Source organism: Tympanuchus pallidicinctus, unplaced genomic scaffold (assembly GCF_026119805.1).
Source record: "Tympanuchus pallidicinctus isolate F22 unplaced genomic scaffold, pur_lepc_1.0 scaffold9, whole genome shotgun sequence".
NCBI lineage: Eukaryota > Metazoa > Chordata > Aves > Galliformes > Phasianidae > Tympanuchus > Tympanuchus pallidicinctus.
Window position 1 is genome coordinate 16063818 of NW_026294813.1, and position 11960 is coordinate 16075777.

General features: G+C 51.5%; 1 protein-coding gene across 5 annotated transcripts in view; it reads right to left on the reverse strand.

The window, feature by feature from the left end:
* Positions 1–1261: 1261 nt before the first annotated feature.
* LOC128074626 (myogenesis-regulating glycosidase-like) overlaps positions 1262–11960 on the reverse strand; it is a 34181-nt gene continuing 23482 nt past the window's right edge. Inside the window, exons 1-3 of one of the 5 annotated variants that reach the window (XM_052670650.1) lie at positions 6562–6812; positions 4914–5087; positions 1262–3985 (exon numbers count right to left, since the gene is read on the reverse strand). In XM_052670650.1, the coding sequence (XP_052526610.1) occupies positions 1847–3943 (2097 nt within the window). In that variant the 5' untranslated portion in view covers positions 3944–3985; positions 4914–5087; positions 6562–6812 and the 3' untranslated portion in view covers positions 1262–1846. Of the gene's footprint in view, positions 5534–6561; positions 6813–6899; positions 7080–11960 lie in introns of those variants that run through there. The other 4 variants (XM_052670653.1, XM_052670652.1, XM_052670651.1 and 1 more) reach the window with 4 other exon arrangements.

The window sequence follows — 11960 nt, forward strand, 5'->3', positions numbered from 1 at the left end:
TAATATCAAGGATAATAAACATCCCCTCTAAAAATAAAAGCATAAAGAAAGCCTGGAGTGAGTGATGTTCCTTTGTCACCAGTCCCTGCAGCAAACACAGTGCTTGCTCAGATTAGGAATGCTAAAAAACAACAGAGACTGAGGCATTGTGAGGAAAACCAGATGTTCCTCCAGCAGCGCACATCTCAACAAGGACAGGCACAAGAGGAGAGCATATAGGGATGGGGATTTGGAGAGGGATTTCTGCAGCCAAACAGGCTTGAACTTTCCCTGAGGGAGATCTGCTAAGGGTAGAGCAGCCTGAATAATCCCCAGGAATTGCAGTATACTTGAAGATGTGTTTTTTTTTTCCCCAGCCTGTGATTCAGGAGAGCAGCAGACCCATGATTGTGCACACCAGAGCACACAGATATAGGGCAGTGATGCTGCATGAGGAGGCTGGAACCCAGCTCCCCACAGTGGGCACCAGCAAGGTTTGAGTGAGCACCATAAAGAACCTCAACTTTTTTCCTACTGAATGCATGAGGAGCTTGTCTGGGGCTCTCTTCTGTCCCCAAAGCTCAGGGGGGAAGCCAGTGAGCTCACACACCAACATGAATCTGAGTGTTGGTTCTCGATCCTACAGCATGACAGAACCATTGGTGAGGCTGTGGAGCCTGAGCATCAAACAAGCTCCGGAGCGACTGTGATGCTCTCAAGTCCCCCATAAACTCATAACATCAACCAGCTCCAGAGCAAATCTCTAAAGAAAGAGGTTGTTCTGGTTTGGGCCAAGCACAGCTTTACCTCTGGTGCCACTAGCAGCCCATCAAGGCTAGGGAAGGAAATTGCCCCTTGCTTTGGGAAGGAACATCTCAGCCCAGAGACCCCAGGACTCTCCTAAACTTCTCAGTCACATTTAAATTTAAATTTCTCTTAGCTTAGAAATGAGGAAGAATGGACTGAGAGTGGAGGGCATTTCAGAGGTAGCCCACTTTACCCAAGCCTACGGGTGCTGTTGAGATGCCTTCATTCAGGAGAAGTCATGTCTGTGGGATGCTGGCTCAAATGGATCAACTCTGCTCCTGTTATGGGAGTCTTGACCAAGTCTTCATCTGCAATCTTTGTGGTGGTTAGACTGCAACCTTTGAATCTAAACCAGGCCACAAACACAAACAGATCCCTTTAATGGTCTTCACCAATGCATGACTTATTGCTAGTTTTTAGTCTCGACTGCTATTGAGACTTCATCAAATGCTTGCAGACTTGAATACACAACAGAGACATGTTTCTCAGTAATTTATTTCATTAAAAGGAGATGATTGCCACAGTATTAAGAAGTGCTAAAGCTTCTTTCTGCTATATTGGATAACCCTATCCATGGGAAATGGAAACTCACCCTGCTTCAGCACCCATCTGATTTACAGGCTGAAAATTTGAAGTCACCTCCTTTGGGTTAATCATGGATTTTTTAATTTTATTTTTAAGAAAGTTCTCTGCTTCAACTGCCTTGTCCACTAAGCAAATGGGGGTTAATAAGCATCTTACAGAAACAACTGCAGCACAACTGCCTGTAAACCACAGACAAATGTAGTCATTTATATAATGTGAACGGCCTTCCTTGATGAGAAAATACTAGAAGGGGAGAATCTCCATCACTACACTGTCAAACAGAAAGAACAAAGGTATACATCCAATATGTTGCTTTATTACTCCACTGCAATTGCAACACTAAGAGAGGTGATAATATTTCTTCTTACTTAAACAATTATACAGTTCTACTTCAAAAACTATTAAAATTCTCAGGTCATTCAAATCAAGTGTTCACTAATCCACAAGACCATAGCAAAGCAGATGGAGGATCCGGTTAGGAAACCCAGAGGAAGTAGGCGACCTCGTCCAGGTCGACAGGATAGTCCGTGAGCAGCACTGGCGTCTTCTCAAAGAGTTCCCCCTTGTAGCTGCGCCATTTGCCCGCCGGCAGGTAGACGTCGCGCTCCTGCTTGCCCATCTCCAGCACAGGAGCCACCATGAGGGTGTCCCCAATGAGGAACTGCGAGTCGATGCGGTGCGTGGCCTCGTCGCGGGGCGAGATCCACCAGATGGGCCGGATGATGGGGTCTCCCGTGTCGGTCACCTCCCCGGCCAGCTCCAGCAGCAGCGGGGCCACCAGCGACTCGTGCAGCTCCGTGAACTTCTGCGCGATCTCCACCACCTCCTTGTCGTAGAGCCACGGTGGGATGGAGAACTGCATGGAGGGCATGAAGGCCGACAGCTCCAGCCATCGGATGTACAGCTCCCGGTCCGGGATCTCAACTGCTCCATCCGTCTTGTTGGGGAGGAAGTTTCCTCCAATCATGTCAGCAGAAATAAAGGGGTAGCCCAGCATGCTGATGGTGAGCACTGTAGGGATGAGAGACTTGAGGCCAAGCTCATAGCCCCACACAGAGTCGCGGTCAATGATGCGGAAGAAGCAGGAGATGTTCTGCGACTGGTAGCCCACCCGTACCTCAGCCAGCTCGTAGAAGGGGATGGCCATCTCGGTGTAGCGCCGGGACCAGATGCTGGGGTCGGAGAGAGGCCGGAAGGTGCTGAACTGCTTGGGCAGGTAGCTGGTCTCACCTGCGTCAAATTTGAAGGAGGAGATGCCGTACTTGTGACGGAGCTGGCGCAGGTGACTCTGGAACCAGTCCCGGGCTGCTGGGTTGGTAAAGTCCAGGATGGCCCCAATGCCATTCCACCATTCCACCATGGCTGGCAGCCGCCCTGACGGCTCCTTGATGAAGAGCTGACGCTCAATCCCCACACCAAAATTTGAAGAATCCACATGTATGAAGGGATGAATCCACAGAGTGACCTTAAACCCATCTTCTCTCAGTTTTGCAAACATCTCAGATACGTTGGGGAACTTGACAGGGTCAAAGTCAAAGTCCCCATAGGCCTGTGTGTACATGTCATCAATTTCAATGTGGCTGCAATTGAAATGGTATTTCTTAATCTTTTCTGCAAATCGCAAGAGTTTATCCTGATCGATATCGTTCTTGTAGAGGGCCCACGTGGACCAGATGGGGTATCGGAAGGCGTTCTCAGCAGGGATCTTGGAGGGCTTGTTGAAGTACCTGCGCACCATATACTTGTGGATGGAGGTGATGTCGGAGCCCACGCACACCCGGTAGCTCAGCTCGGGGAAGGGCTGCTGCCCCGGCGGGGGCTTGTAGGGAGAGTCCTTGTAGCGGGCCTGGAAGAAGAGGGAGCGCTCGGTGGCGTTGAAGCCCAGGTGGAAGGGCACCGAGTCGTTGATCTTGATGGCCGCCGCCTTGGAGGAGAGCCAGTAGCGCTCCAGGATGCCCCCGAAGCTGTCGCGGAAAGAGTAGACGTCGCTGGTGACGTAGGGCACGGGCTCCTGGTAGCCCGCCAGGCGGATGGGCCAGTGCTGAGTGCTCATCTCCGAGCCCCCGTACCAGTGGGCGTCCTCCCAGAACATGGTGTGCTCCACCGCCGGGCCGGCCGCCAGCTCCTCCCAGCGCACGCGGTAGCACATCACCGTGTCCTTGGGCTTCACCGTCTGGATGAAGAAGTTGAGCGGCCCCCGGTCCGACCGCGTGCAGCTCAGGATCTCGCCCTCCTTGGAGCACGACTCCAGGTCCAGGCTCCCCGAGCGGAACGCCAGCCGGAACACCACCTCCCCGTGCTGGTTCCTGATGACGAAGCCGTCCGCCCGCAGGTCCATCAGCTCCGTCTTGAGCCGCTCCGCCTTCCGCAGGGACACCGTGTAGTAGCACCAGGCCACCACCGCGGCGATGAACAGGATGAGGCCCAGCGTGACGGCCCCCAGCATCGGCCTCAACTCTTTGGATGGCTTCTGCTTCACCGGTGTGAAGTTTCTGGTCCAATAGATTTCTTTGTCCTGTTCTTTTTTAATTTTGTCATGTTTTTCTTTGCGGTGCATAATCTGACTTTCCATGAGCCCTTGGTTAAGAACCTTGCTGCTTAATTTTTTCTATTCCTGTTGAAGGAAGAGCCACAATACTGTGTGAAGGTGTTCCCTGTCTCCTTTCCAAACTTCTTCACTCACATCTGCTGTGTTAGTTTACAAAACAGAGGATTATGACCAGTGAAGAAAAGGAACTAACTCTAACAGCCCTAGATTCTTGTGGATCTCCAAGCCCTGTGGCTCCAGCTCGCTTTGCTCTGTGCTGGCACAGCCTGCTCACTGAGTTTTTTTGGAGTGGGATGATGCCAGAATTCCCATGACCATCACCTGGCCGCGACTGTATTGCATCCTGTTGCATCCAGCCCAGAGAACAGGGCTGGGGAGAAGGGCTGCTACTTGGGGACTGGGGCTGGACAGCACAATTTGATCAAAATTTTTGTGTTTTTATATGGAATGTTTGCTCTGCCAGGTTTTCCCATCTGTGTATAGAGAATGCAGAGCACTCCTGTCACACAGCAACCCATCTCATTCCACGTGGGGAAAAGGATATTTCCCTTCATCCAATCCGCCATTTCTTGTCCTTATTAAATCCTGTAACTCCCAGGGCACATATCTTACACCAAGCCAGAGTCCATGCTGCAAAAGGGGTGGAAGATATGTAAGCACAGAGTTTGTGATTAGGGTGTTAGACTAGAATTGTTGCCAAACCAGGTCTATGTTAAAGCCAAAAACCTTAGTTTGTCGAGAAATGCACAGTAATGCCACACACAGCTCAGCTGTATCAAGAGCTGCCAAGATCCCAGCATCTGAAAAAGCATCCAGTGGCAGGCAGCAAAAATGGCAGAAGATGGAGCAGATGACACAAGTCTGGGGATTTGTGCGGTCTGATGCACCCTTAGGATCTCACATTCGCAGGAGCAGTGCGTACGGAGGGGAAGAAGAAAGAAATCCATCTTGCTTAGCACAGCATTCCCCAGCAATATATGTCAGGAATATTTACCCGCACCACTGTGACATCAGTAACTAAGTATATGGAGATGATTAGCTGCCCAGGGAGCCATCAGAAATACCAGAGGTCACTGTGTTTGATATTGATCACAGCAGCCTCCCTGTCACCAAAAGGAGACACTGGGATATTTTTCCAGCAAGTTGTCAGGGTGAGCAATGCTTGGACCTGAAAAAGAGCCAGAAAGGATAAAAGCATCACGGGCAAATATTGCTGTTGTGGAACCCATCCTTTGGCAAGGGACTGCAGAGAATAGGAAAAAGAAAGGTCGTAGTGCCCCGAAGAGGTGGCAGCCTGTCGGTGTGGGTCGGGGGCCTCTCGGTCTCGGTGTGGGACGGGGGCAGTTTGGGTGCAGGTTGGGTTACATGCGCACTAGGGCGCGCTGCCAGGGCTCGGGGCTGGCAGCAGCCCTGGGATTGGCCCCGCTCCCGGCTCAGCTCTGGTTGTTTCCAGCGAAACCACGGTGTATTTGAAAAACAAGCTCCTTGCTTTGAAGATGTTTTTGTGTACTCAGCTCTGAGTTGCCGCCCTTGAGTTTTCTTCTTCCTCCTTCCTTCCTCTTTTTGCCCTCCCAACCTGCCTGCTAGCTGGGATTTCTCTAAGACAAACTGCCGCTTTTCAGAGAGAAAAAGAGAAAGGGGAAAAGGGATTTTAGGACTTTCTCCTTTTTTCTATTTCCTCCCCTCGCCCCACCTCGCCTCGCCTCTCTCCTCTGCTCTCCTTCTCACAGCTTCTCTTCCCTTTTCTCTTGTTCCCTTTTCTTCCCTTCCCTGTACTCCTCAAGGAGCCAAACCCAGTACACAGATACGTTGGGAGGGCAGAGTAGACCATGGGCATACTTGTGCTTCATTTGGGCTGGTTTACTGGCTGCTGCCACATCAGCCATTCTGCTGTCCTCCACAAGGAGCCCAGAGGATACGAGCAGCCCTTAATGTGTGCAGATTAAATATTGACATAGCTGCCACCCTTGCATGCAGAAACTGAGACGGGACTTTAGACCCTTTTAAACAGCAGCTAAAGGGCATCAGGGGATGAAGCACACAACACACAGGGGAAAGAAAGCCACACACTTTGGTGCACCCACACACCTCTGCCCCTTGCAATACTGCTGAGCACTTGGCACGCCTGGCATGAGTTTGCCCGGTCTCAGCCCATGTCCTGCCATGTGATACCTGAACCGGGGCTTTCAGGCTTCATAGTGCAGGGAAGGAGCCTTCAGCTGTGTTTGCCTGTTCCTGGTGCAGGGGGAGAGAACCTCCTGACATGAAATAATCCCATATTTAACTAAAGGGAATGTTTATTATGTGAACAATCCATTTATGAAGGATTATAAAGACACCACAGCATTGCTGTCAGGCACTTGCAGGCAGAGTATACGGCGCATTCTGACCAGAAGAGCCACAGGTAGCTAGCTGTAAGTTACACTCATAAACAAACCATTGCTCTATTAGCTCTGCAAGAACAAATTATACACCAGCCCCACTACAGCTGCTCGAAGTGGGACTTTTTTACACCAAACACACCCCAAGCAGAACGCAGTTCTCATCAGTTTCCACCTTCCAGCCTGGCACATGCGGAGTGCTTCCCGTGCTGGAATTTAGGGCTGCCCGTTCACGTTTGACCCCGCTCCCTGTGCGCTTACTTGCTGCGAGAGAAGAGGTTTCGCTGTCGCCGCAGGCGGAGAAGGGGAGCGAGGGAAGGACAGCTTTATCGCACAGCTTAGCTACGAAGCCAGAAGGACTTAGCGCGAAGGGACCGGCCGTGGACGCAGGCATTGCCAGGGGCTGCGGGAGGTCTGTGCACGGGGAATGGGCGCTGATGTCCCTGCGCTGCGTACTGCACTGAGAGCTGATAGCTCGTCTCACTGTGGTCGCTGCTGGCTCGTGGCTTTGCAAACACCCCCCCTAGAGCCAGGCGAGTCCAGATCACGTCTGGAGCAGAAATATTACCCAGGGTTTTCTGTTCCTCTGAGCCCCTCACCTGCGGGAATGAAGCAGTGTGCGGCACAGTCGTTCAGCTCTCACTGAAACAAACCCCTCGTTCCCCATCCGGCAGAAAGAAAATGCAGAAATAATCTCCTTGCCCAGCGCAGAGCTCTCTGCTTTAAGCGGTGTCTGAGCCCAGCATTCCTCTGCATCCTTGGGGAGCAGCTCCATCTGCCGAGCCAGCCCGAGCTGGGAGCCGCAGGATCTCCTCCAGAACGGTCCTTGCCGGGGCAGTCCCTGGTGCGAGGAAATACTGGGAGCTCTGGAGGTGTCCGATGGGGAAGGGAAGTGTGCCCAGCCACTCCGAGAAGGTAGGTGTGCTGAGCTGGCACCAGGCGGAGGAATAAGCCAGGAGCTGGCTCTGGTCTGGATTTCCCACCATCCAGACCGAGGCTCTATGGAGGTTCTGTTTGGAAGGAAAGCCTTGCCTGCTCTCCTTGAGGCAAAACAGCTTGTAGGCTCTCACTTCTGGTTGCTATTTTCTTGTAACAATGAGCCAGAGATCAAATGTTCCATACAGTCATAGAACAGAATCATAGAATCACAGAATAAGTTGAGTTAGTAGGGACTATTGAAGGTCATCTGGACCAATTCCCCCACAAGGAGGATGGATGCCTACAGCTCCATCAGGTGCTCAGAGCCCCTCTAGCCTGACCTTAGAATCATAGAATCGCAAGGTTGGAACCGACCTGCAAGATCTTCTAGTCCAACCACCCTTCCATTCCCAGTACCACAAGCTACTAAACCATCTCTCGTAGCTCCTCATCCAGGCTCCTCTTGAACACTGCCAGGGATGGTGACTCCACCACCTCCCTGGGCAGCCATTCCAGTGCCTGACCACCCTTTGAGAGAAAAAGTTTCTCCTAATGTCCAACCTAAACCTCCTCTGGTACAACTTCTGGCCATTTCCTCGGGTCCTACTATTTGTCTGGGAGAAGAGGCCAGACCTTTTTCCATCACAACCTCCCTTCAGGAAGTTGTACAGTGCACTGAGGTCTCCCCTGAGCCTCCTCTTCTCCAGACTGAACATTCCCAGCTCCCTCAGCCGCTCCTCATAAGACTTGTGCTCCAGACCCCTCACCGGTTTTGTTGCCCTTCTCTGGACACGTTCCAGGGCCTCAATGTCTTTCTTGTAGTGAGGGGCCCAAAACTGGACACAGCACTCGAGGTGCGGCCTCACCAGTGCTGAGTAGAGGGGGATGATCACCTCCCTGCTCCTGCTGGCCACACTATTTCTAATGCAGGCCAGGATGCCGTTGGCCCTCTTGGCCACCTGGGCACACTGTCTCCAGGAACAGGTATCCACCATTTGTGTGGGCAACCTGTTCTGGTGCCTCACCGCCTTGATCATAAAAGCCTTTTTTCTTACATCCAGCCTAATTCTCCCCTCTTTTAGTGTGAAATCATTTCTCCTTGTCCTGTCACAGCAGACACTGCAGAAGATCCTGTCCCCACCTCTCTTACAGCCCCCACTAGACACAGACAGGCCGCCCTCAGCTCTCGCTCAGCCTCCTCTTGCCCAGGCTGCACAGCCCCAGCTCTCAGCCCGTCCTCACAGGGAGCTGCTCCATCCTGACCATTCGTGCGGCCCTCCTCTGGACGCTCTCCAGCAGGCCCCCGTCTCTGCTGTGCTGAGCACTCCAGCTGTGGACGCGGCGCTCCAGGTGCGGTGTCACAGCGCAGAGCAGAGGGGCAGGATCCCCTCCCTCGCCCCGCTGGCCGCGCTGCTTCGGATGCAGCCCAGGATCCGGCCGGCTGCCTGGGCCGCAGGGCACACTGCTGGCTCACGCCCGGCTGCCATCCCCCGGCACCCCCAGGTCCTTTCCGGCAGGGCCGTGCTCTGTCCCTACGTCCCCCGGCTCGTACTGGCAGCGGGGGTTGCCACGACCCGGGTGCGACGCCTCGCGCTTGGATGTGCTGAGCCTCACGAGGTTCCCCTGGGCGCAGCGCTCAGCCTGGCCAGGTCTCTCTGGACGGCATCCCGTCCCTCGGCCGTGTCGACCGCACGGCTGGGTGTCATCCGCAAACTGCTCAGGGTGCGCTCCGTCCCACTGCCGTGTCACTCGTGATGACGCTGAAGGGCAGCAGACCCAGAGCTGAACCCTGAGGGACAGCACTTGTCACTGATCTCTAACTGCACATGGATCCATTGACAACCACTCTTTGGGTACAACCTTATGGGAAAGTATCTTCTGCCTTCTGCGTTCTTAGAGACCCGGGATTTTTGTGGTGGATTTTTCCCATACATAAGACATCAAAAACTTCCCAGTGATCAAAAGCTTCACAGCAGAGACAACCATGATATCCAGCTCCCTTGGTTTACTTTGATAATCACAGAATCATAGTATGCCTCAGGTTGCAAAGGACCTCAAATAATCTAGTTCCACCCCCAAAACATTTATCCAACCTCAATCACAGCAATGAAAGCCCATCTTTGAAGTGACTGTAGATGGAGGGATGGATCATGTTTAGCACCAGGCAACAGACCAAGGGATGTGATAGGGGCACTGCCACAAAGCTTTGCCTGATCACATGCAAGAGAGTTCCCTGAAACCTATCATTCACTGATTAACATTACCATGCAAAATGAAGAGGAAAATGCAATGCACTCAACAAACTGAGGATGGACCCATGAACAAGGCTGATCCAGGGGATGCAGGTCAGCAAGGACCAATCAGACATTGAAATGATGTGACTGGGAGCCAGCAATTATGGAACTATCCTTCTCTTCATGGGAACTATCCTTCACTGCGTGGGAGACAACACAGCTTGAAAGTCTTTTGCTCCCTCCTAGGGAAGCTTAGGAAAAGCCATGGAAATATTATGGAAGAGACTAAGCTGTGCTGTCAGCCAGTCAGTGCACTGTGGAAGAATGGGCTCTTTCGCAGAGAATTCTGTATGTGAGTTCTTCCTTACATGTATAAGAAATAAGGCCAAAGAGGTGTCTGGTTTTGTAACAGGGTGTGTGCTTTTAAAATGCACTGGAGCAGAATGATGATGTGCTCCACATGAGAGATAAGAAAGATCTGCTATCTGGAGACCCAAAGATCTCAGTGGCTGATGTTAAGCTGCTTTGTTTCAGTACTTTTAGGCTGACAATTTTCCTGCATGGTAATTGCCATGGTGTTCTGGGCTAGACTCTCCTCCACCCAGCACTGGTGGGGACAGGCTGAATATCCTGTACCTGAGTATTGCCAGATGGAATGGACTTGCCTCTGGTTGTAGTGCTAATTTGCTCCTGTGGGTGGAGCACATATCCACCATGTGCCCTGAAGGAGGATGGGGACAGCAAGGGGAAGCTCCCACTTACTGCAGTGTCTCTTGATGACAGCCAGAATTGATGGCATCAGACCTAGGGAAGGTGAGCTGAGCTACAAGAAAAGTTACGAAGGAAGTGAGCAAAGGAAGTGAGCATGGCTTATCAGCAGGTGGGAGAGGTTATTAGAAGCAAGATAACTGTCACAGAGCTGAAATCCCACCCTGATGAAAAAAAGATCGAACGACTCACCCATGCCATCAAGGAAATGTAAATGCAAAAAAAATGAAGTGAAGTAAAGGTGATGTAAAGGTGCTGATGGAGGTGGGCATGGGCAACACTTCCCTCAAACCACCTGTGTGGAGGCAGCAAAAGCACAACAACATTTTGGTCACACATTAGAGCAGTGGTGAGGTCCCCGTCCCTGGAGGTGTTCAAGAGATGTGTGGACATGAAACTTAAGGACATGATTAGTGTTGGAACTCAGTAGGTCATGAAGATGGTTGGACTTGATGACCTTGGTCTTTTCCAAGACCCAGATAACTGTAGTTCTATGGTCTGTGAAGTTCACAGGGGTGATCTGAGACACCAGCAGCACTGGACTAAAATTTGAGATGAAAATGGAAGGAAAATTTTAAGCCTCATTATTGTTATTTCTCAGTTTTCCATCAACAGCCACTCTGAGTCCTCACCAGATTCAGTCCAGGGGACTGATCCAGCATGGTCATAATATGTTAAAATGCCACGTCAGGGCAAGAGAAGGACGCCTTCCTGGCATGGCTCGGAAAAGGCTTTCTGGGTGTTGAAAAACAATAGTGATTCAGTGGACTGGGAGAACAGAAAGTGTGGTACTGCACTGGAATGGACTGCCCAGAGAGGTGGTAGAGTCACTGTCCCTGGAAGTGTTCAAGAAACATGGAGATGTCACACTGAGGGATGTGGTTAGTGGGCATGCTGGGGATGGGCTGACAGATGGACTAGATGATCTTAGAGGTCTTTTCCAACCTTAAAAATTCTATGATTCTATGAACTGCAGGATTAGGTAGATCAGAGACAGCCTTTCTGATACTGGACACAACACAGCCTCTCCATGTCCCCATTTTCTTCATGTAAAATGGACCAAAGATCCAGGAGAAGAAAAGCAGGTGAAGTACTGTTCATTGGGAAGGAATAATAGCATGATTAGCTGTGGAAGACCACAGCAACCTCTGCACCAGAATATTCATGGAAACATTCTCCACCTGCCTGCAGTGCACTTCCATTCCGGAGAAGGAAAACAAGGTCCTCCCTCTGCTCTTCTGCAGAAGGGCCTCTCCCAGTGAATACAGCAGAGCATTCACATTTTATACCTTAGAACAAAGCAGTAATGTGGAAAAAAAAATAATGTATGTGCTTTTAAAAATTAATACACCGGTGTTCAGTGCAACGGTGTGTTGCCCAGGGAAGTTCTGCAACTGCAGTTCTGCAGCATTTTCTGTGAGTGCAGCACGATGGTCAGGCAGGAGCAGCTCCACAGGGAACTGCTGGTCTCATGGGCAGAGCGGGGAGATTCGATGCTGATGCCACCCAGCACGGGAGCCAAAAGGAAAAATGGGTGTCTTTGTACAAGAGGCAGCTCTGCAGTTAATGATGGTGCAGAGGGAAAACGCTCCAGCGAGCAGGTGGGACAGGGAATCGCAGCGAGAAGGGGGCTGGTAGAGAGCATCTCTCTGACAAAGTCATTCTTCAGGCCTCCCCGGCTGCTGTTTCACCCAGCTGCTGCTGCTCGGAGAGCAACGTGGGGCTTTCCCGCAGCGCAGA